The 25,595-nt window shown below is 29.8% G+C and overlaps 2 protein-coding genes across 2 annotated transcripts; both read left to right on the top strand.

Annotated features, from left to right (window-relative positions):
• Positions 1-890: 890 nt before the first annotated feature.
• On the top strand, positions 891-1,580 carry LOC125826329 (uncharacterized mitochondrial protein AtMg00810-like). Its single transcript, XM_049505639.1, has 2 exons — positions 891-1,121; positions 1,239-1,580. Exons 1-2 carry the CDS (start codon positions 891-893, stop codon positions 1,578-1,580), a joined length of 573 nt encoding a protein of 190 aa, XP_049361596.1.
• Positions 1,581-22,089: 20,509 nt separating this feature from the next.
• LOC125826328 (uncharacterized) lies at positions 22,090-22,956 on the top strand. Its single transcript, XM_049505638.1, has one exon. The coding sequence runs from the start codon at positions 22,090-22,092 to the stop codon at positions 22,954-22,956; it is 867 nt and encodes a 288-aa protein (XP_049361595.1).
• The last annotated feature ends 2,639 nt before the right edge of the window (positions 22,957-25,595 follow it).

Below are 25,595 nucleotides of genomic sequence, written 5' to 3'. Positions count from 1 at the left end.
TTCAATAAAAAAATGTTATAAGTTGCTTAATCTAGATTCCAAACAATTTTTTGTCTCTAGGAATGTTAAATTCTATGAAAATATCTTTCCTCTCTCTTCTTTCGATACCTCGCTCACTCATTCTCCCCTTTTTCCACCCATCCCTGATTTACATGTTTTTTCTGATTTGTCTACTTTGCCCATTTCCGTGCCTTCATCTCCTTCCCTTTCTCATGTTACTTCTCCTATCATCGATCATACTCCTTCTCCTCCTATGTCTACAAAATCTCTACCCTCCAATGTATCTCCACCTAGAAGATCCTCCAAAATTTCTCATCCTTCTAGCTACTTAGCAGATTATTTTTGCAATTCTGTTTACTACACTAACCTTCATTCTTCTTGTTTCTCTGCTATTTCTACTTTTCCTTCCATACATTTTTCTTCCCTTTCTGCCTCCAATAGGTCTCTCCTCTCTTCCACCTCTCCCATTTTTTAACCTACTTCATATTCTCAAGCATGCCATCACCCTTGTTGGCAAGAGGCTATGGCAGCTGAATTTGCCGCTCTTGAGGCTAACCAAACTTGGCAGGTTGTTGAACTTCCTACTGGTCACAAAGCTCTCCCGTGCAAATGGGTATACAAGGTTAAGTACATTGCAGATGGCAGTGTTGATCGATTTAAAGCTTGCTTAGTTGTTCGTGGGGATGTTCAAAGAGAAGGGATTGACTATACCGAGACCTTTTAACCTGGAGTTTGTCTTCTTGTTGTCTATGTCGACGACATCCTTCTAACAAGGGATGACCTCATTGAAATTTCTCTCATCAAGCAATTTCTTCATTCGAAGTTTAAGATTGAAATTGATTCTAAAAGAACCTATTTCACCAAGTAGTGCTAATTTCTCCCTTTTTAGAATGGCTCCAGTGGCTACATTTATGTTAAGTCTTAAGGATTTGGGTGAAGCACACTTCTTTCTAGGCATGGAATTGCTTAAAGAACCTCAGGGTCTTATTCTTACACAAAGGAAATTCACTTTGGATTTGTTGTCCGAGTTTGATTGCTTGGATAAATGCCCTGCAGTATCTCCCTTTGAACCATCCTTCAAACTTCATGCTGATGTGGGTGATCTTCTCCCGAATCCTTCCGTTTATCGTCGCCTCATTGGTAAGCTCAATTTTTGACTCACACCCGACCTGTCTTGGTTTTTGTTGTTCAACACTTGAGTCAGTACATGCAGACTCCCCGTGTTCCTCATCTTGCAGCTGCAACTCATTGCATGCGTTATCTCCTATCCACCACTGGTATTCAAGTTACTTGCTTTTTACTATTTTGATTGGGGTTCTTGTTTGGAAACTCGTCGCTCTGTTAGTGGCAATTTTGTGAGTTTGGGTGGCTCACCTATCTCGTGGAAATCAAAGAAACAACCTATTGTATCTCTTTCTTCCGATGAGGTGGAGTATTGCTCTATGAGTCGTGTGGTTGCGAAAATCACCTGGCTGGTGCGTTTGCTTTCAGACCTCACTGTTTCTCCTACCCTTCCCGTGTCTCTTCACTCCGACAGTCAGACTGCTATTCACATTGCTAAAAACCCGGTCTTTCATTAACGCACCAAGCATGTGGAACTTGATTGTCATTTCGTTCGTTAGCAGTTCCTCTCTGGGCTCATTTCTCTGGTTTTTGTCCCTTCTACCTCTTAACTTGCCGACGTTTTCACCAAGCCTCTTCCTGGTCATCATCATCTCCGCCTCACCTACAAGTTAGGAGTGGTCTCACACCCCTCCAACTTGAGGGGGGTGTTGACACTGGTCATCATTCTCTGAGGAACTCAATCTTACAAAACAAAGGCCTCAGACTTATGTTGAAGAGAAAGACTAATGATGCAGTCTTGGGCCATTTATGGGTTTCTACTTATAGAAGAGTGATGTGCCAAGTATTTTCCTCTCTCATAGAAAGACTCTGGATTTAACTTTTTTAGCTTTTCTTTTTCTTTTATTTTATATAGAGAATAAAGTTTGTTATAGGACTGACCAATTGTAAATAAGATAGCTGGAGGTTAGTTACAGATTTAGGTTTCTTCTTTCTAGCATATATAGCAACACTTGTACAATGGATTGGATTATCACGTTTTTCATTTTTTCAATATCACGAGAGAAAATTCCCAAACAATCTTTCTTTTTCCTACAATCTTCAATGCAAGCTTCGAAACATAATTCTAGAACTCGGAATTTCCAGACTTAATAGATATAGATATCCCTTTCTTCTTGCAAATATATTCTTGTATGTAGTCTTTAGCTACTGGGAAATCGAAAAATCTAAAGGAAGCCAAAAACCAAAACTCGAACCTATTTCGTATATGATTTTTATAGCTATTTCTTACTAAGTATTTCTCTCTGAAGTCCCAACCTTTTCCAACTCCATTTTTTCCTGACCTTTTAGGCGAACCTCTCTAATGAAGAAGAAAATGGGCTTTTATAGAGGAGAATAGAGCCGTAATTTGGGGGAAAATTTTGGGTGGAATTGGGTGAATTCGAATTTCAAATTTAAAATCCCTCAAAAAAGATAAGGCTGCTAGCTCCATTTAGTGCCATTCTCGTACAATTCCTCTACGGAAAAATGGTGAGGGCCGTCCAATTCCTTGGTGAAGGACGAAGGAGATGCAAGATCGCTCCACATGTTGATTCGAGTACGGATATAAGGGAGAGAGGAGACGCACATGCTAGCTCGGGTTTGGGCTGTTTCGCGATCGAGGTTCTGGGTTTGCGTCTGGACTGCTGAAATTTGGGTTGCTGCGTTTCTGGGCTGTGCTAGTTGAAGAAGAAGAAGAAGAACGCACAACGGTGGGTTGGTTTTGACGTTGTGTTGCTGGGTATTACTATTGGATTCTTTTGGTATTGGGTCAGTGGGCTGGGATATTGAATGCATTTTGAAGAAATTTGGAAAAGAATATGGGCTGGAACAATTGGCCCCTTTTTGGGTCTTACAAAAGATAAAGGAGGGGTTAGAAATGGCTAAAATCGCAAATAAATAATAGCCATATGAGTTTTGATTATAGCCAAATCAAAATTAGTCGGGAATTTAGCCTATATTTAAACAAGATGGATTTTCATAAATTAATTGAGGAGCTTCTTAAATTTAATGAAATATAATAATTAATTTGATTATAAAATCATTAATTTAAATACAAACTAATTTATTCAAAATTAAAACTATAATTCGACCTAAAGCTAAATTAATAAAATATATATTTTAACAATGTAGAAGTCTTTTAATATGATTTTCAACTACTTATAAAATATACTAGTTATATAAAATATATTTATTACTCAAAAATATTATAAAATGACTAAAAACACTTTAAAACTTAAAAGATATGTTGGACTTTTTTATAAAACTAATTATTCCAAATCGTTTGAAAATTAAGAAGTTCAAAAATTGAATTCTACGGGGAGGATCAAAATTGGGTGTCAACATATATCATGTAAGATTAGATATTACATTTTTTATTGTTTATATTAAATTAATCACGCATCGAAGCTTTTACCTACCTAAATTATGTACACTATAAAACCATCTTTCATAATTTTTTTGAAATTTTATTTAAAACATATCACATGTAGTGTAGAGGTATTTATTCTTCAATTTTAATAAATGAATGCCATAAAAGCAAATATCACATATCGTGGAGAGAATTTATGGAAGGTTCATCAATTATTATTACTCAAGAAGTGATTTTTTGAATGGTGATATGAAGAGGATGATCAATGCCATACTCTATGAGTTCCTCTTAAGGAAATCTTTTTTTATGGAAAAGAAGGTATTTATAAAAATAATATTATAGAAGTTGTAAACATAAATATTTAATATATATAGTAGCATTATACAGGTGCTACAATTTCCATAAAACATCAATATCTAATATAGTAGCATTACGTAGGTTGATCCATTTACAACATTTTAATGGGATATATACCTAAAATATTTACTTAAGAAACAAAAATATGTGGCTCATTGAACTTTTAAACAATTTTGAAAAATAGTTTCAGAAAACATTAATATTTAATTGCCTGCTAAAAATTACTACTAAAACTTATACAGTCATATACATATTTTATACAAAATTTATATATGAATGTGAGTAAGATTTCATTCGTGATTTTTTTTTCCAGAAATCTAAAATGTCCTTTATACAATAGTTATACAGTTATTTATAACATACCAATTTTATGTTATATTTTTATACAAATTTGTGACCAAAATTCTAAGTTTTGAGTGAGTATACATATTTAATACTGATTTTATATAGTTTTTATACACCAAAAATGAAAAAAAAATCTAAGTCTTGAGTGAGATACACATATTTCATACCGATTTGCGTATACAAAAACTGTGCGAAAAATTCCAAGCCTTGAGCGAGATATACATATTGTTATTATGTCTCATGATTTTACTTCTTTTGAAAATCACTTTGAAATGTCGAAAAAGCATTCACACTTGAGCAAAAATATTTAAAATAGAGTTGCCACTTAATTATTGAGAGAAATTAAGAAAACTTATTTTTCAAAAGACTTTAACAGAAAATCCTTCAAAAATTTAGAGATTTGGGTAAGTGCTTCTCATTTCCACTTCTTGAAGATATTGGCACTTGAAATGTCATTTAACTAAAAAATGTTTGACTAACTTTGAGAAAATAATTTAAATATATAAAAGGCATTTGATATAGTTAGGAATTTGAAAAAATTCAAATAATCAAAGAGTAAGTGAAAATTTGATCAAAAACACTTGAATTAAGTTATCAAAATTGAATCAAGAGTTGATAAATGAAATTCATTTAACAATGTAGTCCAACACAAAATAAATTAGTTAATCTTTTGTGAAATTCGACTAAGTTAATGTTTGAATTAAACAAATTTTTAAACAAATAATTTATAAGTAAAAATAATTAAACAATTAAGGAAAATAATGGTTTAAAAGGGAAATCCTCGCTCCCCAACGAATTGGGCTTGAGGTCCAAGACCACTTGCAAATCTGCTACCATTTAAGGGCATCGACCATTTTTTTTATGTATATCAGATGTATACAGTCTGTATATCATGTTTTTGCACCTGTATATTAGCTTCCCTTACACCTGTATATCAGCTTCCCTTTACACCTGGATAATAGCTTCCACTCTTCTTCATCGGATCCGAGAGTTGACTCAATAAAAAGAAAAGAAGATTAGCTTATAACAAAGTTTAAACTTAAATAAAGGAAACTCATGTTCTAATTATAGATGATTCTAATTAACAAACAGGGGCAGGGGATCAATATTCTCAAATTTTCTTATGACTTAATTATGCAATGGGCATCAGAGGGGAGTACAATACTCGCATTGTATCAAAACCTGGATGACATTCGAAATTGAAACGACTATAAGAGTATCTATCAAGTTACTAAGTCACACTATGAAAGTTTGGAAGAGGATGGTGAGGAGGGACGTCGAAATTTCCGTGAACTAGCTTGTATTCATGTCGGACGCTCAACTAAAAAAGTCATTCATCTAGTAAGAAAATTGGTGGAGCATTATAGAGAGAAAAAAAGATTACACATAGTAAAATAATAATCTTATTTTATTATAATTATTTTTTATCCTTATATAAATATAAATTATACACATAGTAAAAGTATAATAATTATTTTATTATACTTTTGTTAAAGTGATTTTAAAAGAAAGAAAACAAGGACAATGTTCTTTAATAATATTTTAATTAGAAAGAAGATGTGTTTAAAAAGAAAAGAAAGTAAAAATATTTATTCGAAAAAGGGCATTTTTGACCCATTTAGTAACTATAGGGGCATTTTTTAATCAAAATATTGACAGCAATGACATTTTTGAGCCAAACTATAAACGAAGGACATTTTTATTCCTTTCACATAGTTTAAGGACATTTTTTACTCTTTCCCCTTATTTTTTTAACGGAAATTGAGGGAGTTCTTGGTTTTTAAAGTGCAAAACTGCATTTGAAGTATATAAATAGAAACAATTAAAATATTTTATCAAAGTGTATGTGTGGTTGACTAGTAAAAAATGTCCAATGTTATAGTAAGTATTTGGGTTCAAGTCCAAATAGCTGCATTTTTATGTATATTTATGAAAAGTCGACCCAATTGGTATTGTAATTTTTATGTTTTTTCTTAGAGTTTTATGTTGGTATTGTAATTTATTGAAACTGACAAGCTTGGTCGGATATCCCTCAGTTTTAATCAATCAAATTTGATTTCGTAAAATCGATCCGGATCTACAACTTGTCGGTCAAAAATCTTAAAATATTAATCAAGTTTTTATTTTGACCTAATTTTAAGAAGTGAATATTGTTGACTCTCAATTTTTGGCCCTCCACAATATGGATTAATCATTGGGTTTTTTTAATTTCAAACAATTTGAAATAATTAACTTTTATAAATTCAAAATATTTCAATTTATTTTTAAAGTAATTTTGTCTTTTTTATAAATTTTAAATAATATATATGTTTCTATATAATTATATTTATAATTACTTCCTTTTATAAATTTTTGAAAATCGTCTCAAAATATTTTATTTTTTAACTAAATATTTTATTAATTAGTTTAGTTTAATTAATGGATTATATTTTTGAGTTAATTAGTTTATAATTAAGTTAATAATTTTATTTTGTTAAGATTAAGAAGCTCGTTTGTTAATTAATATTAATTTGTCTATTTAAATTTTAGCCTTACTCACTAATTAACTTGATTTGGCTATGTAAAGTAGCTAAATTTGCAATTCATAAGGCCAAATCCTAAATACAAAATCTATCCAAACATTCCCCAATTTTCAGACTCAATTTTAGCGTAAAATTGACCCAAATCCCTTCCAACTTCAGCCCAATATCCAATACAACATTCCAACTCAACAATACATGATACAGTAGTCCATTTTTTTATACCCAGCCCAAGCCCAATTCTTTTCATTTTATTTTTTTTTGGGAAAAACTACATAATTACACATACATCATCATATTTTATCTTGTTATTCATCTCTGAAAGACGATACATATGAAATTAATCTTGAGTACGACAATCTTTATCTTAAGTAATATTATTATTAAAACAAATATGCAAAACTATTGTATTATGAGCAATGAGTCTCATCATATTAAATCTTATATGCACATTTAAATTCATGTACTCCATCTCTACATCTGCTCTCCAAAACCTTCCAAGCTATACCATATTGACTTTCTTCCGATTCTACATATCGTAAGCAATTCCAAACACAAGTTTCTTCTAGTGATGTAGGCTATGTTTTGCAATTCACTAAAGCCATTGAAAAAATAAAGAAAAACATGCAAATTTGCTACAACATCATTTTATTTATATTTCCTGTAAAGATAATCAATTATTTAATAACGTTAATAAGTTTCTTAAGTACTATTTAAAAGAATTTGTAGAAATAAAGTTAAAAATGGAAAGTAGACTCGTGTGGATACAACTTTAATTGATTAATTAATTCAACAATGAGGACACCTAACCAACAAAACATTAAACATTCAAAAACTCCTCTCAAATATTAAAAAAACTCACATTGATAATCACTTTTTCTCAAAAAAATAAAAAAATAATACAGAGTAAATAGTAATATATATATATAAGATTTTTTCAATTAAGCACGAAGACTTTCAAATTTGGTTCTTAAAGTGCAATCTCAATATTTTTTTTCTCGTGCTCAAATGGCATCATTGCCCTCGTTTCCTTAAGCTCCTATTGAATAAGTTGAAACTTGAATTTTTTTAATTTTTAAAGTTGTTTGAAACATTTATTTCAAAAACTCAAAGAGTAATTTGATCCGATTTTTGGGAACTCGAAAGTATTTAAAGATCACTTCTTTAAAATCTAATCAATTTTCACGACCAAATAAAAATTTGAAGACAAAATTTTCAAAATCTATAGTCAAAGACTAGCTTATTTTTTTGCTTTGGTAATCTTAAATATAAGTTGGAATCTTTGACATAACAATATTTTCTATATCACCTAGTACGTAGAAAGTGTGACATCTTTTTAAGTGCTCATAATAATAATTTCGATACAATTAAAATGTAATTGCGACCTACAATTTTCAAATTTAAAGAATGAGATTTCACAAATATACAAATACGTATATTAACTTAAGAAGTAAAGTGGCACACAACAATAATTAAGCAAACAAACAACTAATAAATACTATAAATAAATAAAAGGAGGATAATATTTTTTTACGTACCCATTTTTTTTTATCTTGATAGCAGAATTGGTATAAATTGACTTTTACGAAGATCAGGTTAAAGGTTATAAACAGAAGATAGATATGTAATTATGTTCATATGAATTTGTTCTTTCTTCATGCAGTCGTTACAAATGAGACATTAATGAAGAGTCATATATATGAAAAATAACTTTATTTTGACAACCCAGTAATCAATATTACTCTTTTTAAAAATTTAAATGACAGTTATATGACTAAGTTGGTATAATATTATCGCTAAAAGCTGCCTATTTTTTTAATTACTTTTTAAAAAAATAGAAAAGTGAAAAAAAAAATTGTATATGGCCAATTTATGTGAAAAGTATTTTTGATAAGCAGATTGTGTTTGACTATTTAAAAAAATGCTTTTAAGAGTCGATTTACAAAAAATGATATATAAGTATTAATGTACTTTTTATATTAAAATTATTTTATAGAGAGAAACTAATTTAAATATCTATTAAATAAAAATTAATCAAAAAATTATTTTTATTGAATTAAAATGTACATATTTAATTTCCAATCAATTTTATCCATAGATAAATATAAAAAATATTGATAAAATATTAACATAATGATTTAAATATAATAAAAAATATGAAATATAAAATAATAATAGTAAACATAAAAATAAAATAAAAAATTATCATACAAAAATAAATTCTTAAATGAAATTTGACCAAACTTATTATATGCTAACTAATAAGGGATATATTGGTAAATACGTAAATATAGAAGGGATATTTTGGTCTTGAAAAAAATAATTATCTAGTTACATTTTATTGTTGCCAAATGCCTTATTTTATCTTTTTTAAAAAAATATTTTTTTTCTCAAAATAAATGTATTTGGCCTTCCAACAACCATGTCAAATAAACATTAAATTATTACATAGTTTTTAAAGCATATTTTAGATGAGGGCATGAGGCTAATATTTCTTCTCGTTTTTAGAAAGAAAAATAAGTACATAGTTTGGAACAAATTAAAAAGATTAGAAAATCAATTAAAGAGAAAACAGGAGGACCTTTTAAAAATTACTCTTAGATGCTCATATTGGATTTGGATTTGAACTTGGATTTGTATTTAATTATTATATTATTGTCTTTAGGGGTGTGTTTAGTAGGAAAGAAAACATTTTCTAGAAAATGTTTTCATTCTTTCCAAACACACCCCAGATTGAACTTATATTCATCTTGCAAATTTAAATGCATATTGCTTTATGTTAACTAGTAAATCTTCATGTGCTTTGCGCAGTGGCGTAAAACATCATCAGTGAAACTACAAATTAATTAAAATCAACAAAACAAATTCATTTGTAAATTTTCATGGGATATGTGTGACAATTTTTTACATACATCCAAAAGTAATTCTATAAGTTAATTGGAATACAAATATAAATATTTTTCATTAATATTTCTTATTTTAACATAGGCAACTTCTTCAAATTCACGGTAAAATCACTTTTAGAATGGTATTAGTGCTTTGTTTTTAGATAATTTTGTCTTTTAAGTAGTTTTTTTTTTTTTAGTTTTGGAGGTATTTGGAAATGTGGCAAAATATTTTTAAGCATCCACTTTTAGGCCAATTTTTTTAAAAAAATAAGTCAATAGTCAAAAGTACGATACCATCTACTTATGACTTATAAATTACTTTTTATAAGCTCATCCAAACAAGTCCTTAATTCACTATATTTACTCCAGTCTCCATGTCGGATTAGCTACCAAACAACCATTAAGAGTCCGAAGCCTAAAAAAACACATTTTCTAAGCTAAAAAACCTAATAGGGTTATCAAAACTTTTATATGCCAGAAGGGGTCGTTCCCAACATCTGCGCATTTCCTTGTGGCAACGTAGTTCACATGTGATATAGTAACCGTTAAATTACGTATTAATATCCAGACAATTTTAGAAAGCCTATTTAAAAGACAAAATGCTATTTTTTCTTTATGGCTGAGCACTTTGCGTAAGGCCACTTATGGCATGACTCATTTACTTTTTAATTGATATTAAAGCAATTTTCCTTTTATTTTTTCATATATATGTTACTTCTGATCCTATCCGTTAAGATTATATAAGTATTATATATATATATATATATATATATATATTCTTTTACTTTACCCTCGTTCTTTCCTAAATCATCCCCTCTCTTTTCGACAAAATTACAAATACTGATTTTGGCCCATCTCTGTGGGTTAAAATTTGCAGGAGAAATAATTAAATTTTGTATAAATTTGTATAGTAGTGTGAAAAATTATAGTTATTTATGAATTAGTAATACATAAATTAGTTAATTAGGAGGGATCGATTCGGGATCCAACCCCGACCCCGACAATCAGTTTGGGATCCGAACCCAATACCTAGTCTGGGATCCGACCTTGACTTTCGATCCAAATTCGACTATAACATCCCATCCCAACACTTGACTCGGAATCTGATTCTGACATACAACTCGTGAATCAACAAGTAAATTTTGACACGGGACTAATATTCAAATCATGATTCAAGCCCGGCCTGATTCAGACCCGAAAGTTGGGTCTCGAATCGAGGGCCGGAGTCTGAATCCGGAATCGAGAATCAGGCAGATGCAATAGCGATAATTTGCATAGAAATTCTTCATAATAAAATTGCATTTAAAGTGTGCACATGCAATGTAGCAGTATTTGTAAATTTTCATAATAAATGATTGTAACAGAATATTTAGAATTTACATTAAAAGAATAGTTCACATGTGATATAGCAATAATTTAATTATATGATAATGAAAGGAATCATTTATGAATTAAGACCAGGCAATTTAAGAATGTCTATTACGAAGAGAGGAGTTGACAAAATTCTATTTTTTTCCATGTAGAATACAGTTTCTAGATATTGTTAGGTGTGGTCATGCATGTTAGAATTACAAAGATTAGTTACGAGGAAATTATGTATGGATTAGTTAGAGAGTTTACTTATTAATGTATTATTTATAAAAAAAAAACCTTCTATCCTCAATGTTTGGATTATCCATAACTTGTACATGCATTAATTAATTATATAAATTTTTAAATTGCAAGTAAAATACCTTGTGTATCAGCTTTACATTTGAATAACTTACATTCTAACCAACTACGCAACATAATATTATATATACACGATTTATTACCAGCATAATTACACCAAATATATAAACTTGACTAGGCGGACGTAAACAGAAAATTTGACATGAATAGGTAGTGAAGGATATTTGCATATAAATAGAAGTGAAGTTAGACATTCTCATTCACCCTTACTTCAATTATCCTCATAAGCATAGCATTATTTGCTTTCTCTTAATTTCAGTTTGCTGATAACATGTACTAATTAATACTTATTCGTTTCTCTTTTTCTTGTTTAGATTTTTCTTACTGATAACATGTTATAAATAAATGTATTTGGCCTTCCAATAACCATGTCAAATAGACATTAAATTATTACATAGTTTTTAAAGCATTTTTTAGATGAGGGCATGAGGCTAATATTTCTTCTTGTTTTTAGAAAGAAAAATAAGTACTTAGTTTGGAACAAATTAAAAAGATTAGAAAATCACTTAAAGAGAAAATAGGAGGACCTTTTAAAAATCACTCTTAGATGCTCACATTGGATTTGGATTTGAACTTGGCTTTGTATTTGATTTTTATATTATTGTCTTTAGGGGTGTGTTTAGTAGGAAAACATTTTCTATTTAAAATATTTTCCTAGAAAATGTTTTCATTCTTTCCAAACACACTCCAGATTGAACTTATATTCATCTTGCAAATTTAAATGCATATTGCTTTATGTTAACTAGTAAATCTTCATGTGCTTTGCGCAGTGGCGTAAAACATTAAACATCATCAGTGAAACTACAAATTAATTAAAATCAACAAAACAAATTCATTTGTAAATTTCATGGGATATGTGTGACAATTTTTTACATACATCCAAAATTAATTCTATAAATTAATTGGAATACAAATATAAATATTTTTGATTAATAATTCTTATTTTACATAGGCAACTTCTTCAAATTCACGGTAAAATCACTTTTAGAATGGTATTAGTGCTTTGTTTTTAGATAATATTTTCTTTCGAAGTATTTTTTTTTTCTTAAAGTTTTAGAGATATTTGGAAAGGTTACAAAATATTTTTAAGCATCCATTTTTAGGCCAAAAAGATTTTAAAATAAGTCAATAGTCAAAAGTACGGTACCATCTACTTATGACTTTTAACGAAAACTTTTAGTATGGTAGAAGCACAACAAACAAAAAGTTGTGTGAGACTCCCCTAATTTCTTGACACTTGGATATAGTGGGCTCATTCTTTGACTTTAAATTCCAAACATTAGAAAGAAAGAGAAAATATGATTTAAAATTGACATGACCCAATAAAATTATACTAAATAATATAAATAAAGTAATTATGGGGTCCACTATTCTTTAAGCTCATCATATCCAAAAATAAAAATAAAAATTCGGACATCATTATTCTTCAACTTCGAACATTTTTCTTTTTTTTTCTTTTAAATTGAAAATTTTATCAAAATTATATCTCTCAATATTAGGAATTGGCAAAAAGAAAATTTACTGAAATATTTTTGTCAGAAAATTCTAATCGCTAAGTACAAATATAATTAAATTTATATATATTCAAAATAATTTTTGTAAAAAATATTCGAAATGATGTTCATGTTTGAATGTACTTTAATACAATTTCAAAAGTGAAAATTGAGTTAAAAATAGATTATTTTAAAAAAGTAAATAATTTTTATGTTTAATTCTATGATACAAATTATATTCGTATTTAAATTTGACTATTAATATCTTAGGTAATTATTTAACCATAAAAAAAATATTTTTATTTATATTATAAAATTGAAGGAGTAATTGAATTGGTTTAAAAAAAAAATAGTGACAAATTTTTTTTTAAAAAAAGAAGACCATGAAAGAGAAACAAAAGGCAAAGAAATAAAAATTAAAAGTGGATCCCATAAATCAGAATATAATTGCAATAAAAAATATCCTCACACAACTAATACAAGTTGTACCTCTCCCATAGTAAAAAATTTCGACTTTTAACTTATAAATTACTTTTTATAAGTTCATCCAAACAAATCCTTAATTCACAATATTTTGTCCAGTCTCCATGTATGCATGTTGGATTAGCTACCAAACGACCATTAACAGTCCGAAGCCTAAAAAACACATATGCTAAGCTAAAAAACCTAATAGGGTTATCAAAACTTTTATATGCCAGAAGGGGTCGTTCCCAACATGTGCTACGTACGTACTGGGCATTTCCTTGTCCCAACATAGTTCACATGTGATATAGTAACCGTTAAATTACGTATTAATATCCAGACAATTTTAGAAAGCATATTTAAAAGACAAAATGCTATTTTTTCTTTATTGCTGAGCACTGTTGCGTAAGGCCACTTCTTATGGCATCACTCATTTACTTTTTAATTGATATTAAAGCAATTTTCCTTTTATTTTTTCATATATATGTAACTTCTGATCCTATCCGTTAAAATTATATAAGTACTTTATATATATATTCTTTTATTTTACCCTCGTTATCTCCTAAATCATCTCCTCTCTCTTTTTGACAATTACAAATGCTGATTTTGGCCCATCTCTGTGGGTTAAAATTTGCAGGAGAAGAAATTAAATTTTGTATAAATTTGTATAGTAGTGTGAAAAATTATAGTTATTTATGAATTAGTAATATATAAATTAGTTAATTAGGAGGGATCGATTCGGGATCCGACACCGACAATCGAAACCTAATCTGGAATCCGACCTTGACTTTTGATCCAAATTCGACTATGACATCACATCCCAACACTTGGACTCGGAACCTGATTCTGACATTCGACTCATGATTCAACAAGTAAATTCTGACACGAAACTAATATTCAGATCATGATTCGACCCCGGCCTGATTCAGACCCGAAAGTTGGGTCTCGAATCGAGGGCGGGAGTCGAATCCGGAATCGAGAATCAGGCAGATGCAATAGCGATAATTTGCATAGAAATTCTCCATAAAAAATTGCATTTAAAGTGTGCACATGCAATGTAGCAGTATTTGTAAATTTTCATAATAAATGATTGTAACAGAATATTTAGAATTTATATTAAAAGAATAGTTCACATGTGATATAGCAATAATTTAATTATATGATAATGAAAGGAACCATTTATGAATTAAGACCAGACAATAATTTAAGAATGTCTATTACGAAGAGAGGAGTTGACAAAATTCTAATTTTTTCCATATAGAATACAGTTTCTAGATAATTGTTAAGTGTGGTCATGCATGTTAGAATTACAAAGATTAGTTACGAGGAAATTATGTATGGATTAGTTAGAGAGTTTACTTATTAATGTATTATTTATTAAAAAAAACCTTCTATCCTCAATGTTTGGATTACCCGTAACTTGTACATGTATTAATTAATTATATAGATATTTGTTAAGTGTGGCTTTTGGTGTGTACTCTTGTCTTTCCCTTTTCATTTTTTTCCTTATTCGTTTTTAGTGAATTAAATACTCGTATTTGTTCGTTAATATGATGATTGTTACTTTAGGTTAAGATCGTTATTTTTAAAAAAAATTAGAATCCACTGATATGAAATCCTGGCTCCGCCTTGCATGTGGATACAACTTTAATTGATTAATTAATTCGACAATGAGGACACCTAACCAACAAAACATTAAACATTCAAAAACTCCTCTCAAATATTAAAAAAACTCACTTTTTCTCAAAAATAAAAATAAAAATAATATAGAGTAAATAGTACTCCCTCCATTCCATATTAAGTTAATTTTTAAGGTATTTCACACCCTTTAATTATCTACTTACATTTTATTGTTGCCAAATGTCTTATTTTATCTTTTTTAAAATGTTTTTTCTCAAAATATATGTATTTGGCCTTCCAACAACCATGTCAAATAGACATTAAATTATTACATAGTTTTTAAAGCATATTTTAGATGAGGGCATGAGGCTAATATTTCTTCTTTTTTTTAGAAAGAAAAATAAGTACTTAGTTTGGAACAAATTAAAAAGATTAGAAAATCACTTAAAGAGAAAATAGGAGGACCTTTTAAAAATTACTCTTAGATGCTCATATTGGATTTGGATTTGAACTTGGATTTGTATTTGATTATTATATTATTGTCTTTAGGGGTGTGTTTAGTAGGAAAGAAAACATTTTCTATTTAAAATATTTTCCTAGAAAATGTTTTCATTCTTTCCAAACACACCCCAGATTGAACTTATATTCATCTTGCAAATTTAAATGCATATTGCTTTATGTTAAGTAGTAAATCTTCATGTGCTTTGCACAGTGGCGTAAAACATTAAACATCATCAGTGAAACTACAAATTAATTAAAATCAACAAAACAAATTCATTTGTAAATTTTCATGGGATATGTGTGACAATTTTTTACATACATCCAAAATTAATTCTATAAGTTAATTGGAATACAAATATAAATATTTTTGATTAATAATTCTTATTTTACATAGGCAACTTCTTCAAATTCACGGTAAAATCACTTTTAGAATGGTATTAGTGCTTTGTTTTTAGATAATTTTGTCTTTCAAGTTTTATTTTTTAAAGTTTTGGAGGTATTTGGAAAGGTTACAAAATATTTTTAAGCATTCATTTTTAGGCCAAAAAGATTTTAAAATAAGTCAATAGTCAAAAGTACGGTACCATCTATTTATGACTTTTAACGAAAACTTTTAGTATGGTAGAGGCACAACAAACAAAAGTTGTGTGAGACTCCCCTAATTTCTTGACACTTGGATATAGTGGGCTCATTCTTTGACTTTAAATTCCAAACATTAGAAAGAAAGAGAAAATATGATTTAAAATTGACATGACCCAATAAAATTATACTAAATAATATAAATAAAGTAATTATGGGGTCCACTATTCTTTAAGCTCATCATATCCAAAAATAAAAATAAAAATCCGGACTTCATTCTTCTTCAACTTCGAACATTTTTCTTTTTTTTTTTCCTTTTAAATTGAAAATTTTATCAAAATTATATCTCTAAATATTAAAAATTGGCAAAAAGAAAATTTACTCAAATATTTTTGTTAGAAAATTCTAATCGCTAAGTACAAATATAATTAAATTTATATATATTCAAAATGATTTTTGTGAAAAATATTCGAAATGATGTTCATGTTTGAATGTACTTTAATACAATTTCAAAAGTGAAAATTGAGTTAAAAATAGATTATTTTAAAAAAGTAAATAATTTTTATGTTTAATTCTATGATACAAATTATATTCGTATTTAAATTTGACTATTAATATCTTAGGTAATTATTTAACCATAAAAAAAATATTTTTATTTATATTATAAAATTGAAGGAGTAATTGAATTGATTTTTAAAAAAAATACTGACAAAATTTTTTTTTAAAAAAAGAAGACCATGAAAGAGAAACAAAAGGCAAAGAAATAAAAATTAAAAGTGGGTCTCATAAATCAGAATATAATTGCAAAAAAAATATCCTCACACAACTAATTTGCATAGAAATTCTCCATAAAAAATTGCATTTAAAGTGTGCACATGCAATGTAGCAGTATTTGTAAATTTTCATAATAAATGATTGTTACAGAATATTTAGAATTTATATTAAAAGAATAGTTCACATGTGATATAGCAATAATTTAATTATATGATAATGAAAGGAACCATTTATGAATTAAGACCAGACAATAATTTAAGAATGTCTATTACGAAGAGAGGAATTGACAAAATTCTAATTTTTTCCATATAGAATACAGTTTCTAGATATTTGTTAAGTGTGGTCATGCATGTTAGAATTACAAAGATTAGTTACGAGGAAATTATGTATGGATTAGTTAGAGAGTTTACTTATTAATGTATTATTTATATATAAAAAAACCTTCTATCCTCAATGTGTGGATTACCCGTAACTTGTACATGTATTAATTAATTATATAGATTTTTAAATTGCAAATAAAATACCTTGTGTATCAGCTTTACATTTGAATAACTTACATTCTAACCAACTACCCAACATAATATTATATAAAATACCTTGTGTATCAGCCAAAAGAAGTTTTCTCGAAATTAAAATTGATTAAATCTTCTTCAAGATCAACAATGTTTCAAGAGAGATTGAATGCATTAATTAGCTATATTATCATTTGAAAAGAAATTATTAAAACAAATTGATTGTAAAACAGTACTTAATGACTTCACATTTAAAATAGCTGGAAAGGTAGATTTTAAATAAAAGTATATATAATGAAAAAATAAAATATTAAAGTCACTCTCTTAAATTTCACTTTAGACCCTCAATGTTGTTGAGTCGGCCCTGGTGCCTCAAGCCTTATATTATTTAATTCAATTTTTAATCAATTTCTAAACAGATAATACCTAATATAGATTTTGAGAATATCTATCTTAAATAATATTATTATCAAAATAAATATGCAAAACTAGCGTATTATGAACAATGAGTCTGATCATATTCTATCTTGTATGCACATTTAAATTCAGGTACTCCATCTCTACATCTGCTCTCTAAAACCTGCCATGCAACATCATATTGACTTTCTTCCGATTCTAAATATTGCATGCAATTCCAAACACAACTTTCTTCTATTGATGGAGGGTATATTTTGCAATTCACTGAAGCCATTAAAAAAATAAAGAAAAACATGCAAATCTGCTCCAACGTCATCATTTTATTTATATTTCCTGTAAAGATAACCAATTATTTAATAACGTTAATAAGTACTATTTAAAAGAATTTGTAGAAATAGAGTTAAAATGGAAAATAGACTCGTGTGGATACAACTTTAATTGATTAATTAATTGAACAATCAAGACACCTAAACAACAAAACATTAAACATTCAAAAACTTCTCTCAAATATTAATACGGAGTGATATATATATTGTGAGTAGAAGTCCCAAAAACTCAAAAAACTAATTTGATTCGATTTTCGGGAACTTGAAAGTATTTGAAGAAAATTTTTTAAAATCTAATCAATTTTCACTATCTAATAAATATTTGAAGATAAAATTTTCAAAATCAATAATCAAATACTAGCTTATTATTTTACCTTGGTAATCTTAAATATAAGTAGGAATCTTGACATAGCATTTTTTTCTATATCACCTAATACGTGAAAAATGCAACATCTTTTCAAGCGCTCATAATAATTATTTTATTACAATTAAAATGTAATTATATTGTGACCTATCATTTTCAAATTTAAAGAACAAAATTTCGCAAATATACGAATACATATATTAACTTAGGAAGTAAAGTGGCACACAACAATAAGCAAACAAACAACTAATAAATAAAAGGAGGATAATTTTTTTTTACGTACCCATTTGTCGTCTTGATAGCAGAATTGGTGTAAATTGACTTCTCCGTTAAAGGTTATAAATAGAAGATAGATATGTAATATACGTTCATATGAATTTGATCTTTCTTTCTGCATCCGTTACAAGTGAGACATTAATGAAGAGTGATAAATATGAAAAATCACTTTATTTTGACAACTGGGTATTACTTTTTTTAAAATTTTAATGACGGTTATATGGCTAAGAGTTTGTTTGATATTATTGATAAAATTGATTATTTTTTGAAGCATTTTTTTAAAATAGCTTTTTAGAAAAGTGCTTTAATTTTGAAAAAAAAAATGTGTTTGACTAATTTGTTTGAAAAGTATTTTTGATAAGTAAATTGTGTTTTAAGAGTCAAACTACAAAAAAAGGACAAGTATCATTGTACTTTTAAAATTAAAATTATTTTACAAAGAGAAACTATTTTAAATATCTATTATAAAAGAAGTAATCAAAATTTTATTTTTATTGAATTAAAATGTACACAATCAATTTTCAGTCAATATTATACATAGATAAATAAGAAAATAAAAAATATTGATATAATATCACATGATGATTCAAAAATATAATTAAAAATATAAAATATAAAATAATAATAATAATAATAGTAAACGTAAAAATAATAATAAAATTTTATATAAAAATAAAATACTTAAATGAAATAAGTGATATATTGGTAATATGTAAATATGAAAGAAATACTTTTGTCTTGAAAACAAATAATGTTCTACTTTTGTTAAGAAGCATAAATTTTTAGCTTCTCTCAAACTGTGAAAAATTGTTTCTGCTTTCATTTAAAAACAATTTTATTGATTTGTCAAACATTATATTTTTTAAAATAATTTTTTTTTTTCAAAATAAGTGTATTTAATCTTCCAGTAACAATGTCAAACAAACTTTAAGTTACAAAGTACTCCACTTTCTACTAAATATTTATATTTAAAAATAAGAGACGTGACAATAGTTTTTAAAGCCTTTTTTAGATGAGAGCATGAGGCTAATATTTCTTCTTGTTTTTAGAAAAAAAAAGAGTACTTATTTTGGAACAAATTAAAATGTTTAGAAAATCACTTAAGAGAAAATAGGATCTTTTAAAAATTACTCTTAGATGTTCATGATTTAGTATCTATCCAATCATATTGAATTTGTATTTATATTTGATTATTATATTATTGTCTTTAAGGGTGTATTTAAAAGTAGGAGACTGCGTTTTACTCTAGTCTCCATGTATGCACGTCGGATTAGCTACCAAACAAACCTAAGAATCCAAAGCCTAAAAAACACTTTTTTCTAAGCTAAAAATCTAAAATGGTTATCAAAACTTTTGTATGCCAAAAAGGAAATAGTTCACATGTGATATAGTAACGATTTAATTATGTGATAATGAAAGGAAAATCATTTATTAATGTCCATACAATTTTAGAAAGTCTATTTAAAAGAGAGAGGTTGACAAAATGCTATTTTTTTCTTTATGGCTGAGCACTATTGCTTATGGCCACTTCTTATGGCATCACTCAATTACTTTTTAATTGATATTAAAGCAATTTCCTTTTTACTTTCATATATATATGTTACTTTTGATCCTATCCGTTAAAATTATATATTTTATATATATTCTTTTACTTTACCCTCGTTCTCTCCTAAATCATCCCCTCTCTCTTTTCGTCAAAATTACAAATACTGATATTGGCCCATTTTTGTGGGTTAAAATTTGCAGGAGAAGAAATTTATTTTTTGTATAAATTTGTATAGTGTATAATAGTGTAAAAGAGTGTACTTGTAACAAATTCAAATTTCTTTACTATATAAATAAAAGAATTGGAATGTGATTACAACTTTAGAATCGTAATTGCAATACTTAAACAACTGAATTACAATGGAAATGCTGAAATAACAAGTAACTAAGATAGTGGTAAGAATTTGGATGAGAAGCTTAGACTCTAGAAGAAAAAGAAAGGAACAACGTTTTTTCTTCAATATGCATAAACCCTTCATTCCAAGTCATGTGCCCTTTTAACCGAATGCTAATTGGGTTGGGATCCCAAATTAGACACCCCAATATTTACTCGGCCCAATAATCCCAACTAAATTAGTCTTCACCAATTCTAGTCCATAGACCCTTATATATACAACTCGGTTCACAACATAGTTATGTACAAATTAATAATACATAGATTAGCCAGGAGGGATTGATTTTGACCCTGACCCCAACAATCGGTTGAGGATCCAAACTCAACACCTAATCTGAGATCTGACCTTGACTTTCCATCCGAATTAGACTTCGATATCCCATCCTAACACTTGACTCGAAACCCGATTCCGACATTCGATTTGTGATTCAACCGCGAATTCTGACCCGAAACCCAATATTCAAATTGTGAGTTGACTCCATCCTGATTCGAGACCAGAAAGTTAGGTCTCGGATTGAGGTCTGGAGTCGGATCCGAAATCAAGAATGAGAAATTGGATTCCAGATTAGTATCGGAAATCAATATCGAGACTTGAGCTAGGGTGAAAAATTGAGGTGTTAGATCGAAAAATAGTTTTGAAAAATATTTTTCGTACTTTTTGGAGGCAAATCATTTTCTTTAAATTTGAGAAAACTCAATTTATTTGAAAAATATTTTAGCCAATCAAATATGAAATATTTGAAAAATATGTTTTCCTTCCTACCAAACCCAGTTTAATGTTGAGATTAATAAGTTTATACATAATTAGTTAGTTAGTTTAAACAGTGTTACTTTCACAGAATTAGTTAGTTAACAGTTTTGTAGTTAGTTAGCTTTCTGTTAGCCAGCTGTCCTAGTTGTTAGATATTTTCTAGTTTTCAGTCTGTATATATATAGCTCACTGTATCTAGTTCTAGTTCAGTTTTCATATTTTCAGAAATGAGAAATATGCTTTCTCAATTAACTCTCTCTTAATGTTGAGTTCAGTAGGTTCTAGAATCCACCATTAATGGTGATTCTCGCTGCTTTCATTCTGAGCTTTTACATGGTATCAGAGCACGGGATCGATCAACCTTGCTTGTCTTCGTCCTTCTCGTGAAGATTTTTCAGATCTCAGGCTTGTTTCAGGTTACCTGTTCCTTTTTCTTTCAACTGTTCTTCAGTCTTCTTTTACTTTCCTACACATTCTCTTCTCCATTTCTGCGGATTGATTCTACTGTATTACAATGGTAGAAGTCACTAATCTAGAGGTAACTAAGGGAATTGAAATAGGAAGTGTTTTATACCTACATCCATCAGATAATCCAGGTGCACCTCTTGTACCAGTCGTTTTCGATGGAATTGGTTATTGATCCTGGAGGAGAGGCATCATCAGATCTCTGTCAGTGAAGAATAAATTGGGTTTCATCAATGGAGATTCTAAGAAACCACTTTCTACAGACCCAGACTATAAACAATGGGAAAGGTGTGACAATATGGTTACATCTTGGATCCTAAATTCTTTGAATAGAGAAATTGCTGATAGTGTAGCATACGTGGACAGTGCTTTAGAATTGTGGACTGATTTGGAGGATCGTTATGATCAAACCAATGGTGCCAAGTTGTATCAAATTCAGAAAGAGATCAATGATCTCATTCAGGGAGTTTTGGATGTAACAGCTTATTACACCAAGATGAAGAAACTTTGGGAAGAATTAAGTAGCTTATGTATCAAGAACCATTGCAGTTGTGCATGTAATTGTGGAGCAAAGGATGTCATGCACAAGGTTGAACAGGATAGACGATTGATTCAATTTCTTATGGGTCTTAATGAGATTTACACAATAATCAGAGGTAACATTTTGATGATGAATCCACTACCATCTGTGGCACAAGCTTTTGCCTTATTGATACAGGAAGAAAAACAGAGAGAGTTTAAATCAAACAGCCAATTGTTTTCTGAATCCAGTTCTCTTGCTGCTAGCTCTTCAGGATGCTCTTTAGCTGCTAATGTTTCAGGTACTTCAAAAGGTCAGAATTTCCAAACAAATTACTCATCTGCTTCTCCAAATCGTAGAGGAAGACCATTCTGTGACCACTGCAAGAGACCAGGCCATATTAAGGAGAAATGTTATCAGTTACATGGATATCCACAGAATAACAATCGATCTCAGAAATCTCAGTCTCATGGACAGCAAGGTTATAATCAATTCCAAAGACAACAACAATATGAGAATTATAGTCCCAATCAGGCATACAGAAACAATAACAAAGGGAAAGGTGTGGCAGCTAATTCTGTGGGGCTGTCATGTGACTCTACTATGGAACAAGGATGTGGCTCTGGGGGTCAAATCACCAATTAGGACATTGGCATCTCAAAGGAGCAATATGGACAGCTTGCCTACCTACTTCAGCAATTTCAGGCAGAAAATTCAGGCAACATGCAGACAACAAGTCCTGCTGTGAACTTTGCAAGTATCATTGCATGCACTTCTTCTATAGTGTTTGACAAACTTTCATGTGAATGTTATAAAGCCAAAACTGACTTGTGGATCCTAGACTCAGGTGCATCACACCATATGACATTTAACAAACTCCATCTCACCAATATTTTGCCATTACCTGAACCAATGTTAGTTAGATTACCTAATGGCTATAAGGTTAAGGTCACAGAGGTTGGAAATGTGCAACTAACTTCACAGATCACACTGTACAATGTCTTATTCATTCCCTCTTTCAAGTACAACTTGATTTCAATCAATTCCCTAGCTCTACATCTTAAATGTGTTGTTTCTTTCTCTAACACATCCTGTCTCTTGCAGGCCCCTTCACTGAAGAGGCCTCTGGAAATTGGTAAAGCTCATGATGGTCTTTATCTCCTTTGCTCAGACTGTCTGCAAAAGAGCAAACATTCCACTTCATCTGAAAATCCTACTACATGTCTTTCACTTCATAGAATTGATAGGTTGCATTGTCAATGTAATTCTCATTCCTGTTTGCCTTATCAAAATGTAATAAACAGGTCATCTGACAATAAAGACAATACTATTTCTGTTGATAGCAATGTTGTTACCACTGGTGTTGATACAGACTTATTGTGGCATTACAAACTTGGTCATGTTCCTTTTGTTAAAATGAAGAGTATATCCTCAATACCTGTGGCTTTCTCATCCAAACAGCCTTTCTTTTGCCCCATCTGTCCCATGGCAAGACAGACTAGACTACCTTTCCAACAGAGCACTCACAATAGCATTGCTATTTTTGACTTAGTCCATGTTGATTTATGGGGGCCATACCAAACACCCACACATGACAATTTTAGATTCTTTCTTACCCTGGTAGATGACTTCAGTAGGTCCACTTGGACACATCTACTCAGTCATAAAAGCAATGCCCTGCATGTTATTAAAACCTTCACATCCATGGTTGAAAACCAATTCAAATCTTCCATCAAAGTAATTAGATCCGATAATGGGCTTGAATTTACCAATACTGAGTCCATCCAATTTTTTCAGTCCAAAGGTATTATTCACCACAAGTCTTGTCCATACACACCTCAACAAAATGGTGTGGTGGAAAGGAAACATAAATACATTCTTGAAAACAGCTAGGGCACTTCTTTTTCAGTCCAAACTCCCTACAAAATACTGGGGAGAATGCATTCTAACTGCTACCTATATAATTAATAGACTCCTTTCTGCACCTCTAAATAACAAATGTCCATATGAAGTGTTGTATGGGCTGAAACCTTTTTACTCACACTTAAGAAGTTTTGGTTGTTTGTGCTACCCAACTATCCCTAAAACCCAAAGATCCAAATTTGAACCTAGAGCATCTCCACACGTTTTTGTAGGATATCCATTTGGTATGAAAGGATACAAGGTCATGAGTCTAGCCACTAAAAGGTTGTATGTCTCCAGAGATGTCATCTTTCATGAAACACTTTTCCCCTTTGCAATGACTAAAGATCCTACTCTCTTCCCTTCTTATCCTCACTGTTTTAATGATCAGTCTGCATATCCCACTTCTGATTCATCATTCGATCCTACTGTCCAGTGTGGTCATGAAATGTTAAGTGACACAAATCCTACTTTACCTCCTGAACCTTCTAGTCCACCACATCATCCTTCTCCTAGCAACACCTCAACCACATCTCTCCAACAAGTTCACCAACCTGATATAACAACCAGGAAGTCTCATAGGACTCACAAATTGCCCACATACTTGTCAGACTATGTTCACTCTATACCTATGTCACAACCCACAGACAACCACACATCCACTCTAACAACCCCTACTACATTAACTGCTTGTTTTTCCCTCAAACACCATATATCTCCTGCAAAATTGGATCCTAATAGTCAAGTTTTTGCTTTAAATATTGCTCATGATTGTGAACCATCTAGCTATGAAGAAGCTGCTCTTGATCCTGCCTGGCAAACAACAAAGACTCAGGAATTTGCTGCTTTGCATGATAATAACACTTGGTCCCTTATTCCTTTGCCTATTGGTAAGAAAGCTATTGGTTGTAGATGGGTATATAAAATCAAACACAAGGCATATAGTAGTGTGGAAAGATACAAAGCAAGGCTAGTGGTTAAAGGGTATACTCAGCACCTTGGCATAGACTATACAGAAACATTCTCACCAGTTGTTAAAATGACAACTGTCAGAGCTTTTATTGCTGTTGCTGCAAAGAAACAGTGGAATATTTACCAACTTGATGTTAATAATGCTTTTCTCCATGGAGATCTGCATGAAGAAGTATACATGGATGTCCCTCCAGGTCTTGCTGGTTTGTAAGCTCAACAAGTCATTGTATGGTCTGAAATAAGCAAGCAGACAATGGTATGAAAAGTTGACTGGAGCTTTGAGTTCAAGGGGTTACACTCACTCGCTATATGATTATTCATTGATCTATAGGAAAAGGGGTTCTTCTACTGTTTTTCTAGGTGTCTATGTAGATGATATTATACTTACAGGAACTGATGCTGAAGAAATT

The sequence above is a fragment of the Solanum verrucosum genome, unplaced genomic scaffold (genome assembly GCF_900185275.1).
Source record: "Solanum verrucosum unplaced genomic scaffold, falcon-dt-bn FXZP01000060.1, whole genome shotgun sequence".
NCBI lineage: Eukaryota > Viridiplantae > Streptophyta > Magnoliopsida > Solanales > Solanaceae > Solanum > Solanum verrucosum.
The sequence above is the reverse complement of the archived record's forward strand: the minus strand, read 5'-3'. Positions and strand labels throughout refer to the sequence as shown.